The sequence below is a fragment of the Siphateles boraxobius genome, unplaced genomic scaffold, assembly GCF_051911475.1.
Source record: "Siphateles boraxobius isolate OS27281-9 unplaced genomic scaffold, OSU_SipBor_1 141, whole genome shotgun sequence".
NCBI classification, from domain to species: domain Eukaryota; kingdom Metazoa; phylum Chordata; class Actinopteri; order Cypriniformes; family Leuciscidae; genus Siphateles; species Siphateles boraxobius.
Genome location: NW_027508746.1, coordinates 199,651 through 217,500, shown reverse-complemented (window position 1 = coordinate 217,500; position 17,850 = coordinate 199,651). Strand labels below are relative to the sequence as shown.

At 37.3% G+C, this 17,850-nt stretch overlaps 2 protein-coding genes across 3 annotated transcripts in view; one reads left to right on the top strand and one right to left on the bottom strand.

The window, feature by feature from the left end:
- Positions 1-9,290, top strand: part of bicd2a (BICD cargo adaptor 2a) — a 42,762-nt gene extending 33,472 nt beyond the window's left edge. The window contains exons 10-11 of one of the 2 annotated variants that reach the window (XM_077230281.1): positions 4,442-4,655; positions 6,694-9,290. In XM_077230281.1, the coding sequence (XP_077086396.1) occupies positions 4,442-4,655; positions 6,694-6,696 (217 nt within the window). In that variant the 3' untranslated portion in view covers positions 6,697-9,290. Of the gene's footprint in view, positions 1-4,441 lie in introns of both variants that reach the window. The other variant, XM_077230280.1, reaches the window with a different exon arrangement.
- A 2,033-nt stretch (positions 9,291-11,323) lies between these two features.
- On the bottom strand, positions 11,324-15,683 carry LOC143738250 (uncharacterized). The gene is made up of 4 exons (XM_077230283.1): positions 15,357-15,683; positions 15,153-15,258; positions 14,029-14,158; positions 11,324-12,684 (listed from the first exon to the last, which is right to left on the bottom strand). The coding sequence occupies exons 1-4, from the start codon at positions 15,645-15,647 to the stop codon at positions 12,648-12,650; spliced, it is 564 nt and encodes a 187-aa protein (XP_077086398.1). The 5' UTR covers positions 15,648-15,683; the 3' UTR covers positions 11,324-12,647.
- Between the last annotated feature and the right edge of the window lie 2,167 nt (positions 15,684-17,850).

The following is a 17,850-nucleotide window of genomic DNA, read 5'->3' as shown; positions in this document are numbered from 1 at the left end:
ATGCTTCATGTTGTTCAGTCTGTGGTATAAAAAGGTGCATTAGTTATTAAAGAAAAAACACTTCAGCAAAACATGATCAGCTCAAAGTGTCGGAATCATTTTAATAACTTTTATTGCTAGTCACTGTATGAAGAATATTTGGGTCACACTTTACTTTATTTTGCTCTCCTCACTTACATAAATGATCTATAGTGTCCTGCACACACTAGTAAAAAAATAAAATAAATGATATCTGGTGTCTGAATAAGTTTTGGTTTGACTGTACATATTTATAATTTAAAATATATATAGTTTGTAAATTTTCTGTATTTCACAATATTTTCCATTAATTGCCTAGACTGTGGCAACCCTCCGGCGAATATATATATATATACTTCTCATTCTTTCTTCTGTTCCCATTGACACTTCAGCGAGTGAACATAACTGCGTTTCTGTTCCCATGTTCACGTTTATACATGCTATTAATGAACCCCTCCTGTTCCAGCGTATTCAGTGTGAAGATTTCCCATCAGCCCCTGAAGCCTCTGCGGCCCCTCAGCGCTCAGCTTTTGTACCGCCCGATCAGTGGGGTATTAATATGCTAATAAGATTGTCTAAGATTGCTAATAAGGCGGGGGGGCTGAACTCTTTCCCACAGTCTCCAACATCTCTAAAGCTCGTCATATTGCACCGCAACAGCAGAAGAAAGAAAGAAGAAATGGTGGTAACACTTTACAATAAGGTCCCTTAGTTGACATGAACTAATAATGAACACTTCTTCTTCAGCATTTATTAATCTTAGTTAATAATCACAACATTTACTAATACTTAATTAAAATCTTGTTAACATTAGTTAATGCACTGTGAACTAACATGAACAAACAATGAACAGCTGGATTTTATTAACTAACATTAACAAGATTAATAAATACAGTAACAAATGTATTGCTCATTGTTAGTTCATGCTAGTTAATACATGAACTAATGAACCTTATTGTAAAGTGTTACCGAAATTGTGTTTTGCATAAGAAAAACGATCTATTTTAGGATGTTTTGTTTCTGATCTTCATTCCTGTGTTGCTGTAAAGCTGAATGTTTGTCGAGACAATCGCACGCCTCCTTCACACACACACACACACACACTTGTGTAGACGCAGATGGTTCACACGTGACCCCTGGCCTCTTTTCCCGGGAAAATCCTGACCCCTGCGTTTAGAGCGATGGTTCCCAGGGGCCGATCGCTAATGAAGCTGCACTGATTCCTATTGTGAGGCGTTGTGTCTTATTGTGCCTGAAACCTCAATCTCACCCTGTTAACCTCAGGCGTTCACACACACACACACACACACGCACACACACACGCACACACACACACACACACACACACACACGCACACACACACGCACACACACACGCACACACACACGCACACACACACACGCACACACACACGCACACACACCCCAAATGTGGGTGTGGATGGGTGGGTTTTGTCTAGACTTTTTTTTTTTTTAACACTCACTTGGCAACATTTTTCAATGCATATGTTACTTCTTCAAAACTCTTCACACAGTTCTTCAAACTAACCTTCAGCTTCAAAAGCAGAACATTTTACATCCACTAAAACTACCAAAACTATAATATACTCATTTTTCCATAACACTAGCAAAGATTTCACCCAACAAACACATTTTACCACTCAGAAAACCACTAAAAACAGGCAGCATTATAAAATAATGATATAACAAGAATGACATGTTTATAATTCACTGCAGTAAATGTCACATGATCCATGTTTACATTACAGCACAACATTTTCCCCAAGATCCCACTTTGGCTTAGATGCTGATGAACTTGAAAGACTAACACCTGTGTGTCCGCTTCATCTAATTGTGATAGGATATCATTTTGTAGATTTTGTGTATATTTCAGTCTGGTATTACTGTAGAAATGTAGCAAATTGCTGTCGTCTTCAGTTTTGTTTGTTTAGTCGGCATGCGCTAGTCTTTTCTTCTCTATTGTGTCGAATATCCGAGTGAAACGCTTCTCGAACAAGAACGAATGTGGACGGGGCTTGATTATGTCTGTGGGGAATTGATTGGATGGTTGTGGTTTGCTATTGGCTGATCTCATGTGAGTGACAGTTTGCCCCGCCCACATCACCAGAGAAGAGATGCTGCAAGAGGAACTTATTCTGATTCTACATAAATCATTTATGATAATCACTGCAAAGAGTGTCAACGTGCAAAATGGTCTGTTGGTAAATAGATGAGTTTTAATGGTATTATGTTGTGCAAATTTAAAGTCTTTGGTTCAGGTTTTTGGTCAGCATTCAGGTCTTATACCTGTTTCTTATCGTCAGGTTCCCTGTACAGTTATCTTTTTAAGTTTCGCCGAACATCTTCTAGAAAAATCTTCTTCGAGGCCTTCTTTCTATTGGTGGAGAATCTTAAACATTTATATATGTTTCTCTTCCAGTGTTTCCCAACACCTGCATCCTTCCTACAGGTTTTTGGGGTACTTTTCCGTGCTCTTGTCCCTGCGACCCAGTTTTCTGCTTGCCGTTACAGCACATAGACTTCTACATGAGACAGATGAAATTCCCCAACAGTTTCTGTCTGAGTGAAAAATTTATTATTGCCATTTGAAAGATGTCGTCATGAATGCATTTTGTTGCCAAAGCAATGATAAATGATCCACGGCTCAGCTCACATACACTGCTGTTGTGTTCACTGTGTGAAGAGATTTGAAAAAGTGACCAAAGTGTTGAGAAATGAGTCTCAGCGATTATAACAAACAGTAAAGCTGTGGTATCGAACGTTTGGCCCTAAAACTGCATGCAAAAATGGGGCTTTTGGCCCCAAAACTTGAAGCAAAAGTTACATCAACAGAGACTCTGCTCATCTTCACATCAGTCTGACATCACATGATCACGGCTCATGTCATCAGATCAAGTACTTCTTAAAGAGCCGTTTCATATCTGACCTCAGATTGTCACGTCTGCTTTCCTGAGACGGACTGATGAATCACATGTATGGGAAACTCATAACGTGTGTGTGTTCATGTGTCTCAGTGATGTTGTGTTTGTGGCGTTCAGCGTGTGCTGACACGCACTGGTGTTCAGGTTAATGAAGGAGTGGCTCTTTAATGGTTCTGTCAGTTCTCCCGGTGCGAGTGCTTTATTCTCACGCTTATTCATCACTCATCCAGATTGAGAGCTGTTGAAATCACATTTTTTTATGGATGAATGGATGAAGAAAGCGAAATTGATCTTTAAACAAAATTGGCCTGGTGTTTTATTTTCTGTTGAGACACATTGGCAGCTGCATTGAAGGGAAACTCCACCCATAAATGAAAATGTATCTCATCATTTTCTAATCCTCATGCCGTCCAAGATGTATATGACTTTCTTTCATCTGAGGAACACAGAGAGAATATTTAATAATAAAAAAAAAGAAAACTTTCATTTCCAAATAACTCTTTATATTGCACTTTTTATACTTAAAATGCAGCTCAAAGTGCTTCAGAAATCAACATAAAAATAGACACATTATCAATAAATGTCAAAAAATATTGATTATCAATATACTCAAAACAAGAGAAAAATGTTTTGACTCGCCTTTTAAAAATATAAATACTTGAATCCTGTTGGATACGAGGCAGATTGCTTATGATTTACTGTATAGTAAGCCAAAGACACGCTTTATTTCAAACCTATCTTGACAAACAATCAGTAGTATAACAATTGTAATGCCTGTTTCAATATAAAGATTTAATTAATTTGCTAAGGAATTCCTCTTAATTTGAAATGTGAATGACCAATCATTTTAATAACACATACTCGCATTGTAAATTGTTTTTAAAACCGTGTCAATGTAAAAACATGTCTGTACTAGGCTTGCTGCGATAGTGTGACTGTGTGGGCGAGATGATACCGGTGTCGCGGCTGAACCTTTTTTTTTTTTATAGTAATAAAAATAATTTAGTTGAGTTTGAGAACAGACACTGAAATTAAAAGCTGAACGTGTCGTTTTAATTCAGCATGAGCTGAACGAGAGTCTCTATGAAGCCCCTCCTTCTGAAAAGCACACTGTGCTCTGATTGGTCGGCTGGAGCAGTGTGTTGTGATTGGTCGAGCGCTTCGAGTGTGTTTGGGAAAGTCCCGCCCCTTCCCATAACCACCAGTTTAACACACTACTAATTAACTCAGCCAGGCCCCGCCCCTTTATTCTGCGTATGAATTATTATAATGAGGAATATTGTGACGTGTTTGTTCCCAGAAGAAACTCTTTCAGGAGTTCAGAAACACTGACACTGATATAGAGAAGAACTGGAGCTTTTTCATGATCGAACAGCAACATTACACAGTAAACACAGAAGCATAGTTCCTCTTTAAATGCAATGATAGGACAGTATTTTAAGACCCGTGACTTGATGTTTGTTTCTCTGTTTGTGTCTCAGCTGTGACGAGTACGTGACTCAGTTGGATGAGATGCAGAGACAGCTAGCGGCGGCGGAGGACGAGAAGAAGACGCTGAACTCTCTCCTGCGTATGGCTATCCAGCAGAAGCTAGCGCTAACACAGCGACTGGAGGACCTGGAGGTCGACCACGAGCAGATCCGCCGCGGACGCGCTAAAGCCGGCTACTCGCGCGCTAAATCCACCCCGTCTGACGTAAGTGTCCCCGCCGGGGCTCACGCCGATGTGGGAGCGCCACTCGTGTTCTGCAGCGAGAAGTACAAGATCTACTGCGACTGAAGCCGCGGCTCATGTATAAAGCTCAACTCACGCGCTCTTGCTTGCTCTGCGCTAACCCATACGATGTGTCCGCGTGTTTAGCGCTGCTAGCGTTCTCGTAGCCAGGTGCATGTTGTAGTGCTATCTTAGGGGCAGAATGATGTAAGTTTAGTCTAAGTGTGTTTCAAACCGAATTGCACAGCGCGTTTCTAGATTAGACGTGCTAGGGAGAGCTAGCCATGTTGAATTGTGATAACGTCACAAGTCAAAAGCTATTTGCCCTTTTTCTTCTGTCCATCTCTCTCCTGCCTCTGAAATCAGCAGCCCGTCCAATCAGGTGACTCGTGTTTACATGCCCGAACAAATGATATGCAAACCTCCTCCTGTCTTGTTGACATGCAGGAAAACCCATTGATTTGTGCCATTTTTTTTGCGAGAATTTAAAATAACATCAACACGACGGGTTTGAGAGTGAGCGTTTTTAGCGATGTCACTCGTGAGGCAGGCGGGAACGACAAGCGTACGTACATATAAATAAATCAGCCAATGGGTTTCTGGCTTGCTTTTTCGTAGATGTCAGTGGCTGCAGATCTATTTCTGAAAGCTTTAACATGTCGTAGACTTGATTACGTTTACTTGACACGCGGCTTTACACGGTGAAGTCGTGGAGAAGGGCTTGTCACATGCTCATAGTGATGTCATAATGCAAGGCTGTTTGTGTTTGTACATTGCAGATGAACATTAGCGAGGCCTTATCTGTCGTTTCTGTCTTCTGACACGGCAAACACAATATTTCAGGCTAGTTTTCTGGCTTAAGAAAGACATTTATCCTAGATCAGTGACGAATAGGGTTTATGCTTTTGATAATATTATCATATTCTCCTACTTGTGCATTGGGAATCTGTCAGTAGATTACGAATGAGATTAAACACATCTCCATATAGAAGGCATTCACTCTTTTGTGTCTGCGATGTGTGAGAGATGAAGCGGTCGACAGTAAAAACTGAAACGAAAGTTCATAATCTGACGTAGATTTATGAATGGCTTCTCTGAATCACTGTATTTATAAAGACCCAGCACACATTTTAGGATCTTCAAGTTGAAAGCAGTGTTAAATAAAGCGCAAAACTCGTACGTTCTCAACGTGCCTCACTAGATTATTATTCATTTCTTTACATTTATTTGAACCGTCACAGAAAAAAAACTAAAAAACGTCTCATTTGTCTAGCATGTCTAACAAAAAAGCCGTTCATTATTACATTATTTATACGAACATTGAATCAGTTTTTATCACGTCACATTTATTTCTGCAGCGCTTTCTACAATACAGATTGTTTCAAAGCAGCTTCATAGTGATAATAATGATCAATGTGCGAACAATTAAAAAATAATTAAAAATCACAGTAACACTTCACTTAAAGCCTTTTTATATATATATATAGCATTATAAAGGCATTTATAATGTACGTTTATAATGCATTACATTTTTTCATAAATAATGCTAACCAAAGTTAAAATGCATTATAAAATTAGCAGATTCTAAAATTGGTTGTATTGTGTTTTAATGCATTATACTTTCTAAAGGTGTAACTAAGTATTATAACTGTATATCGAGACCATACAATGCATTATAACGCGCATAATTACTCTATTAAAATAAAGGGACTTTGATTAAAAATACTTTTATAATGCATTATATGTAAAGGCTTGAAGTAAAGCATTACCAAAATCACATTTAAATGATTTGATAGTTAATCTTCGGCTCGCTAAGAGGAGTTTTTTATTTTATTTTATTGTGACGTTTTTCAAGTCATTAGCATGAACTGCATGTTGGGCTTCGGCTGGTGAGGTTTTCAGTGCTTGTGAGAGACTCTGGCTTTCTGCTGATCTTCAGCTTCGGGTGACTAACACCGAGAAGACGCTGGACGTTTAACCGCCATGCTAACCGCTTTTATTTCTTTGTTTTAATTTGCAGTAACGTTCAGCCTGGGAACGACACATTCCTCCACTGCCTACAAATCCAGACAAACGTTTCTTGGACTTTCGAGAGAAACACTGCATGTCTTTTATTTGTAATCTTTGGAAACCTTATTTTAATTGTAGTTTCACATTGTAGACTCGGAAAACGAGTAAATTCAGGGTTGTTTTTACACACACACAGGAAGCCAGAGCTCACAAACTCCTGAAAACTTTAATACTTTTGATTGGAATCAAAGAAAAGAAAATGATCTGATGTTCTTTTCCTCAACACATTCATGTGTGTTTTGAGATTTTGTAACCTCTGCTCTTTTAATATAAGCATATATCTTTTTTTTATGATATAGTTTGAGGTGTTGTGGTTCACGAGTCGGTTCACTTATTTTACACTAGTATTGGATTTCTTCATAACTCTCGCGGTCTTTATGAAACGAGTCTGTCAGATTATTCCTGTGATTTACTGAAATGTTACGCTTCTCACATTCGTTTTACTGACATGTTTTAAACACAACCACAGGGATGCTGGGATTTTATCTATTTATTACTACGTATAATTATTTTCTCTTTATAGGAATGGTTCAAAGTGAACAAATAAAAGCATTACGTTGTGGCTTAATCTGATCGGAAGTAAAACCAGCAAATTGATGATAAATTGAATGGACTTTTTTGTAACGCCTCACAAAAAGCTTCAAATAACAATGAAAAATACAGCATTTATTAATCTACGTTAATTTCTTTATGTACGAATACATTTTTAAGTTAACATTAGGTTCTTGTATTATGAACATCAGTATATCCAAATATTAGCCTGGATAGGGATGCACTATATATCGATATCGGCCGATATCGGTTCGTTTGTAATGTTATCGTTATCGGCCCGATGCGAAAATTTGTCCGATATATAAAAGCCGATAAATAATGTATTATTTCCTTCAGATGCGCACTGTTCAACATGATGGCTTTTAAATTGCTTGAAATATGATTGGAATCATTTCAAAACAAGAAAAATACATTAAAGTGATAGTAGTCTGTCATATCGGCTACATAAAATTATCATGAGAACATTATAATTGTGTTTGAGACATGGATTTAGCAATCAGACTCTCACAAATTATATAAAAATTTGGATTTAGATTTATCGGCCAATATATCGGTTTTCAAATATTAAGAATTATCGGTTATCGGTATCGGCCAAAATGTTCATATCGGTGCATCTCTAAACCTGGATGAATTAAGTGTGTAAAACATTGTTGATGACGTTGACGTACCTTATTGTTAAGTGTTACTGATTCTTCTTTTATTCATTTCAAGCACCTTCGCTCAAGCTTTACACGGATCACTGACCTTCTGCATTCTGTACAAGAGCATTAAATTAATTCCAAATTGGAATGCTGTAATTCTCTCTTAACTCTATTGTGCCAAGTGTGGGTACAGCGTTAGATCAGAATCCGTGAGATCTCTCCCTAACCCTCCGTTTGGTTCGTTCCCCGTTTATGGGATCATTTTCCCGTTTATGATCTTCATTCTGACCATTAGTGCCTTTTTTTGTTGTTTTTCAAGAGAGAATCCTAGCTTAGCGTTTAGTTTGTGTTTTACTTTTCTCACTCCTCAAGGAAGAACAGCGGATGGCTTATTTTAAACTCAGCAGCAATAAGAGAAGGCATTCATTCTGTTTTCCAGGGTGTGTGGAGATATGAATTATTAGAGAAATGAAACCGATTGTGCTGAATTCGTCAGGTCAGTGATCTTAATCGCAAATTCAGGGGTTTTAGAAAACGTTATTTTTCGTCAAACGGTTGAAAGCCAGAATTATTGTTCTTTTGCCTCGATATGAACAAAAACTTGAAATGAAAGTTGTTTTGCTGTTGGAGACTGGTGTTATTCTAGCTTTGTATGGTGAGGTAGGAGGTCATGTGATATTGATAGTATTGTTAACAATGGTGGGAAAGCTCGTGTCTCTTTCTGTCCGATTGTTTATTATTATTATTTTTTTGTTTCTTTGTTTTTTATTAAACATTTTTGACATGGTTATATGAGCATTACGATTTCAGGAAACAGAAAACACGCTGCATCAACAAGCAAACGGTGCCATGAAAGTCACATGTTGTTTGTTGAGGCGTAAAATTAATAAACATGTGAAGCGTGTGAAGAAGAACTAAATTAAGTGCAATTACAAGAACATTAAAGTTATGTGGTTAATACGTTTTCTGTTTGCTGGAAGTGATGGCATTGTGATATTAGCTGTGGAAGCTTATTATTGGAAACTCGTATTATTGTGTTCCAGTATTGATCTATAAGGATCTATAAGTTTGATAACTTTATATACAATAACGTTCATTTGATATGTGGTCAGCACTGAACTTTATAATGTGCATTATGATGTCAGATGCATGTTTCTCTCGGCTGTGAGACTTGTACACAGAACTGAAAACACACTTACAACTCCAAACACTTGGAAAAAAACTAAGATAAAGTATTTAGTTTTTAATTGGTCGTCGACTCTTGAACTAACAGAGTTAAAGTATTGTTTTCTATTGTCTGTGTAGAGGTAGTCATGCTGGGAAATCAGTAAATGCAAATAAAAAGTCACCCAGAGTAAGTGTGTTGTGTATTTATCACATGACTGTTTATGGTTTAACCTTTAAATGCATGAATGTTTCGCCCGGATGCATTTCCAACACGTTTGGATCTCTTACTGCCGCTAGAGATATTTTAATAACAATAACAAAAAAATCAATTTCAATACCTTTTGGAGCTTTAAAGGGTTAAATTTGAGCACATGCTTTTTCCCATCATCCCTGTCCTCGTCAGAGCTCGTTCTGCATCGGGATCTCGAGGCACAGTCGTTCTTTTCATAATCCTGTCTTCCAATCACAAACAAAGATGTATAAACCTGCTCCAAATCTTGAGAGTGAGACGAAAGAGAAGAGAGAAAAGAAACAAAAGCAAACAACACAAAAGCTAAAAGGTGGTTTATGTGACAACCGAGATAAAAAACCGCTTCTGGATGTAACGGTTGACCTGGTGCATCACAGACGAGGTCAAGGGTCAAGTCAGCTTTATTTATACAGCGCTTTTTACAATAAACATTTCCAGAGATAACAGGAAAATAATGCAACAAAGTTTTTCTAGAAGAAAATATCACAGTTCAGCGATGGTTCTTTAAAAAAATTATTTTGTTCATTTATATATAATATAATCTATTTGGGAATTTCAGTGTGAACACATGCACTATTCTATGCCGTTTTGTAGTAAATAGTACAACTACGTGAACTAGGACACACCTAATGACTTTCAAACAAAATATATTAAAAAATATTTTTTGTATTAATATTAGATTTTTAAATCAATTTAATGAATTTTAATGATGCACTGAAATGATTCTGTTAAAGTCCCCCTTTAGTCAATAATTTTATCCTTTAAAACTCATCTTTCATCACTAAAATGACATTTAAATATTTTTTCCTTGGAAAAAAACTGTCTTCATGCCTTAAAATATCTTGAATGTAACTCGACACCCTTGCCTCATATAGTATGTGTGGTCCTATGAATATGCAAATGAGCCCCGCCTCCACTCACTCACTCACTCAGAGATCCACTCGTTGACGATCACACGTTGATCTGATTGGTTACAAGGTAGTTTGTGACGTCAGAAACACCAGCGATTTCAAAGCGTGTTTTTGAGACTGTCTTTGGTTCACTGCAGTTTTAAGCAGAAAATACTCAGCAATGCTGTCGACTTATGAATTTACACATGGTTTGTCTTATAGCATATTACAAACTCTTGATTTTCATCACACCGGGACTTTAAATGTTTTCTTTCCCCTGTTGAAACCGTGATTAGGAAAGACACGTGGGTATTTGTTTGTCTGCGTTGTTCAGTTCCAGTGGTCTAGCTCACGAAAGCCTTCAGTCAGTCAAACTCTGCCGTTTAAGCAAATTATTAATATTTTATTCCTGTTTCGGTTAGTTTTATCTTAATCCTCCTGTTGTCACTGACTAAAGTTAAAATGATGACTTGTATCTCATATGTATGAACAGATCTGTCATAAACACATTTATGCCTCTTGATGGATGATTCCCAAACCCTCTTTTATCAATAATATCTGTTGATGTTCTTGTCATTTACTTTATGCATCATTAAATATCAACAAAAAAAAAAAGCACATGAAATTGTGTAAACGAGGTAAGGAAACTGTTTTCTACTTTTTCTTATTAATGTGTTATGCGAGTAATGTGATTGTCATTCATCTATTAATAGGGTCACATGTTTAATGCATGCATGATCCAGGTTATGAAGGATTATATCAACATCTGCATTATGATTCAGTGTTACAGTGACTGTGACCAAGACTGTCATTTTAACTTCTCATTGTAAATGCAGCACTGCATCAAAGTCAGTTTTTGCTGTGATTATTGCGTTATTGGAAGTTTTTCAATATACAATTACAGTTTCAAAGCAGCTTCACAATAATAAACAGAGGGAAGAGAGTCAATGATGCAAACTTCATCAAATATGAGGAGATTTGCGTAATTCGGCACAATTCCCATTAGCAGAACCGAGGATTCGTTACACCTGTGTGAGGATGAGTGTATATGCATTTCTGGAATAAAGAAAAACATTTTGCTTTGTGCTATTGGGATTTTATTACCACTTTTATGAAAACACAAATTACACTCCTGTAAACTAAAGCACTCCTTTTCTCATGTACACACACACACACACACACCATCATGAAGACTTCCCATAGGCGTAATGGTTTTTATGCTGCGCTGATATTAGTTTCCATCCCCTAAACATAACTCACAGAAAACATTCTGTGTCTGTGATACTTTAGCCATTTCAGTGATGGACATCTGGATGTGCTCATGATGTAGGGGTAGAGCGAGACCTGAACACACACACACACACACACTTTATCCTCCAGGTGTGTCTTCGGTGGAGATGAAGCTTGTGAATGCTCTCGAGATCCTCTATATCCTGATAGAAACCTGAAATAGACAGAAATCAGTCGCTTCTTCATGAGATGTTCAAGGTTGATCATCGATCTGCTTATTCAAATACAAAATTTCATTTTAAGTAGCTTTTAAAAAAATAAATTCACCGCTGTAATGCGTCTGATTGTTACGGTGTACTGATATTAGATTTGTTTTTCTTGAGGAAATTTGCGTGTTTATTTTTATTTATTTAGAAAGGGGACAGTGTTCATGAATCAACATACAGATTAATGTAAATATATACCCAAGCTAACCCAAAGGCTAATGTAATGCTGTAAACTATGACGACAAAATCATGTTTCTACTCTTTAAAAAACAAAAGGTATATAAGCATTTAAGTGGTGGCTGTAATAAAAACATTATGGCTTTTTCAAATGCACTAAATATTGAAGAACAGGCTCAGTAAAAATACAATGAATATGAAATATAGTGCACATATTTAGCAAGTACATGTTTCTAGCTGAACGGTCAGTGCAAGTCTTTTCTGAGGTAAATGTGACGTTACGGGACATTATTGTTCTGCTGTTGAACCACTGATTGATGATTACTGAGACATGATTGATTTCAGTTGTTCTGTATCTTTCAACTTTGAGTTTTTTGGCTGTTTTAACTAATAATAGAGAGAAAGCGATGAACCGTTCATCTGTCACACATTTATGGACAGACTCTGAAAGTATCAAAGGCTTTGTTCATTCATCCACTGACAACAGACTAATTCTTCAGGTTTAAGAAACGATTCTTCGAAATAAGATTTAATTACAAATGAGAAATTATTTTTGTCCCCTGAAAAGTGAATATTTTTGTCTCTGCTCTCGCTCACACTCGGGTTGATCTAGCTGCGTCTGAATGAAAGTGTGTTACTTGTTTGCTCCTCTACATCTGCGGCTGTGGTGATGTGGGAATCTCCCTCGGGATCGGGAACGCCCTTCATCAAGAGCTTCAGACTGACAGCTGTCACTCATATTCACCGCCGTGAGGCTGACTCAATGTCCTATGCAAAAACCACAACAACAAATTATACACATAAAATATATAAAAAATTGAGCTTTCAATGAACAAACACAGATCCAGGGCTAACGGATCACATGACATGTTAATGCTTCAACAAACATTCAATCACAACCAAGGACAATAACTATAAAGATATAGTTCTAGATATATATAAATATATATATATATATATATGATATATATATGATATATATATAAATCCACAGCACAACTAAAACGATAAGTGCACAGAGAAACAATATTTGAATCACTTTAAGAACGAGTTTTTCCCCAAGCTGATGAACGATAAAAGATATGATAAACAACGATATTGTGCGCTGTGATATTTAAAGCTTAGGCCATTAAAACAATATTTATTTGATCGAGTTGTAAAAGTGTATGTTGTCCTTCTGCTGTGATTGTGTCTCGGACTGCATGAATATTGGACACTTAATGATTGAAAAAAAAAAAAAAAAATTTGTCCTTGTATATCATATATTTTGTTGTATTACAGAGGGATTGACAAACAAACCCTGTTCAAAATAAATCTCATACCTTTAGAAATAACAAATTGCTTACTGAGTTATTATAGTTAACTAAAAACGATAAAAAAAACATCCGTTGCAAAAAACAAAACTTTTAACTGAAATAAAATGTAACTGTTTTCCTTGTTACATATGTACATGTACTTGTTAATATGCATTATTTACTATATTACTATAATAAGCCACTAACCCTAAATTAAACCTTATTCCTGACCCTATAATAATAAATAAATATATATAATATATATAATATATATTCCTGACCCTATAATAAGAATATGTTAATTAATATTATTGAGTAATAAATGTATAATTACTGTGTAACACGGACACCTGAAAATAAAGTGCATCTGAATAATACATTAAAAACGTAACAAACACGAGCGCTTTGATGGTTTACATTTACTTTATTTACAAAATATTAAATCAAATTATGTTTTTTTTTTTCCCCACAAACCAACCATTCATAAAAGTGAGGTTAAAGCGCTGGAGTCACATGACTACTGTAATGAGGGCTTGACAGTGGCAGTTGCGTAGCCTGTCAATGGAGGAACCGAAATCGCTCAGATTTCATCAAAAATATCTTCATTTGTGTTTTTAAAGATGAGCGAAGGTCTCACAGGTTTGGATCGACACACGAGGGCGAGTAATTAATGACAGAAATTTCATTTTGGGGTGAACTATCCCTTTAAATGTCAATAAGTGGGACCAAAAATAAAAACAAATATAAAAATATATATAGTATTATCTTAATGATGCTAAAATAACACGGTTACTGACTAGGATCGTGAACGACTCACTTTGTATCGTGTTGTGTGACTTCAGGCTCGTATGCGAAGTCTGATTCGTCTTTGACTGTCGACATCGAGTCGTTTAAACCAGCGGCGCTTCTCTCCGTCGGTGACCCGCTGACGGGCTTCACCTGGACAGCTTTACACGCCAGAATAAACCAGTTTAATCACATAAACCTCAACTACACACTACCTATGGCAAGCCGACTTTTTATCATGCGCAGGATATGAATTTGTGATATAAACAAGTTTCCACAAGTAAAAATGTTCATTCTTGATATCAACAATAACGTCGTCACTCGCAGTAATACAAATTGTTGATATCAAGAATTGAATTTAAACTAGTAAAAACTATAATTCATGAGATCTGCAATTGTATTTTCATTAGTTGAATGTCACCATAGACTGCCATTAAAATTCAAAATCAAGATATCAAGAATTTCATTTCATATCATATATCAGAAATACAAATACTAGCAAAAATCATATTTTTTATATCAATAATTACATGGTTACTAGTAAAAATATAAGATCCTGATATCAAGAAATACATTTTCACTAGTTGAAATGTTAATTTTTGATATGCATTTTAACATATAACGTGTTATTTTTTGATATCTGAAACTGTATTTATGATATCAATAATTAGGAGCGTAATTTCAGATATCTAAAATGGCTCTTACTAGTAACAATCACATTTATGACATCAAAAATTAACATTACCACTAGTGACAATCGAATTATTAATTTCAAAAATTTAAATTTTACTAGTAGCAATTCAATTGTTGATAGCAAGAACAGGTAATGACGTAAACACGCAATTACTGATATCAACTATTAAGAATTGTATTTTCTGAAATGTGAAATTGGAATTTTTACTAGTAAGAAATCAATTATTGATATCAACAATTGAATTTGAATGGCAGCCACCGTGACATTTAACTAGAATGGTTTCTACCAGATGAAATTAAATTCTTAAAATATCAACGATTCGCATTTCTCCGAGCGATGACGTCAGTTGACATCAAGAATTAGCATTTTAGCAAGTGAAAACTGTCACACATTTATATCCTGCGACTGATAAGAAGTCAAAACGGCTTGCCGTACACACACACCACCGACCCAAACCTCACCTTTACTGCGTCGTTTCGGCCGAGGTGTGGAGAATGACGCCTGAACCGAAGCGCTTTTCTTCGGGGTTTGATCGCGACACTGGCAGCCCACATCCCGCGTCAGGGGCTGTTGGACACGGGACATCACAACTATATGATATCGATATGAGTTGTTAGTATTATTATGATAATGATGATGATGATGGTAAGTCTGGATATACTAACCTTCGCACTGTATTCTGCACCGACCGTGTAAACTGACGGAACCGCTGTGCTCTTCAGGTAAAGCACTTTCGCGAAGCCCATTTCATACTGTGTTAAATTCTGGAAACACTCGGAGGAGAAATGCCTCGAACACAAACGCGAATTTACCGTTAATCCTTCCTCCTCAAAGTGCAAAAACTCGAGCCAGCGGACCCGTAACCAACGAGGTCTCGGGATACTGAACAGGGTTTTGTTAGGAGCGCAACCGAAAACACACCGCTTAGCCATTTCACCCGCAACCATAGACATCATATGCCCGCAACTACTTCTTCTTCTTCTTCTTCTTCTTCCTCTGGGGTTTAATGGCGGAGGGTAAACCAGCTTTAAGTGCTTTACCGCCACTACCTGGATAGGAGTGTGTAGCGCCGAAATGAGACAAGAAAATAATAAAAACTGAGCTATGTGTGAAACTTAAAGGGTAACTAAACACTAAAACAACTCTTTTTAGTTAATTATCTGTAAGAATGGAGCTTCATAAATGCTGTTCATTGATTCGAGTACATTTTTTGACATTTGGGTATAAAGTGTTTTAATTTTCAAATATATGGTGTAAAAACGTCCGAATGCTGCCCTCTTCAGGTTAAATGGAAAGCTCCTGCAGTAGGGGTACTCTCTGACGTAGGGGTACTCTATGACGTCACTCGGTCACGCCCTTGGTGCGAGCTCGCCACGCCCTTGGCAGCCCCTGGTATAAAAGCATCTGGTTCCGTCAAAACTACTGTAGCGAGTCAGGATTTGAAATTACAAGTATTGAAAACGATCAGGATAGATACTGCAGTGGTGTAGTCTACGTGATACGCAGGTATACGCCATATACCCACTAGAAAATGTCAAGGATTTCCGTATGCCCACGAGGAAATGTCACTTTAATTTACAACCCACCAAAATAAAATGGTTGGTACATCACAGTATACTCACTACAAAAAACTAGACTACACCACTGAGATACTGTATATATTAGCATCTAGTTAGCATAGCATTTATATAGTTATTTAGATTATTTCGTGTAGCCTAGGTAGTTAATCTTGCCTATCGCTCCAGTGTGCAACCTGCATTTTACGTGGGATTGCTTCTCCAACAAGGTGGAAATGGAGGTGGAAATGGGCTTCTCCACACAGCTCGCGCTGCCAAACGCTGCTCTTCCTGCATGAACTCCACCACCGCTGCGGCGTCATGATGTGAGTGAGCATTTATTTTTAATCACAATTTATGTTCCTTCTTATTAGGCTAAAGTTAATCCTCTGGTGTCGACAAACGCGCCGGCGCGATTTGCTGATTATTTTTTTCACATAGCAGCAAAATATAATGAACATAATAGTAATAATAATCCTGGAAAAAATTACCTCAAAATGACTGAATATAAGAATAATCAGATGCCGATCGCGATGCGGGAGTTAAGACCGCAGTTTGAGCTGGTGTCCACAGACAATTCACCCTCCTCCACTTCAGGTGAAGGTGGGGGAGAAAAGTTCTCGACTTCAAATGACCGCTCTGTTGCAAAGCTACTTGCGTCACTCCATTTTAGCTAGTTTGACAGCAGCTGTCACTGCGGGTCTCAGGTGCACGCCCCCCCGCTCAGCCCCGCCCTCGGTTCGTCACCTCTATCTCCGCTGGGCTCCGCCCACTTTTCCAGCATTTTTCAAATATTGCCAGTGGGTGGAGTCAGGCTTTGACCAGGGGTTTAGTTACCCAAAATGAAAAATAGGCCATGATTTACTCACCCTGAACTCATCCCAGGTGTATAAGACTTTCTTCTTTCAGACGAATACAATCAGGGTTATATTAAAAATGTCCTGGCTCTACAACGCTTTATAATGGGAGTAAATAAATACATTTTTGTGGAAGTCCACCAAAGCCTATCCATCCGTGATTAAAGTGCTCGACACGGATCTAGTCGACTTTTAGTTGTAATGGATATTTTTCTTACACGAACGCATCGCTTCAGAAAGCCTTTCCCGGAGCGTGTCGAGCGCTTTAATCACGGATGGATAGGCTTTGGTGGACTTCCACAAAAATATATACATCGACTCCCATTATAAAGCTTTGAAGAGCCAGGACGTTTTTTTAATATAACTCTGATTGTATTTGTCTGAAAGAAGAAAGTCATATACACCTGGGATGATTCAGGGTGAGTACATCATGGCCTATTTTCATTTTTTGGTGAACTATCCCTTTAACTCCTAGGCTCGTTCACACCAAGAACGGTAACTATTAGCATGGTTCTGTTTATTCTAAGCGCGCGCTCGTCTGTAGCTTTAAATGCACGAGCTCGTTACACCAGAATGGATTTTGATTGGCTGTCAATGTTTTTATCGTTCATCTGGATAAAATCCGTGGTGTCAACTCTGCTATTCTTTAATATCGAGAACGATTTTTAGAAATATATCTTTATCGCCCTTGGTGTGAATAGACCTTTTAAACTTTATGGAATATTGCAGTATTTAGAACAAATGAT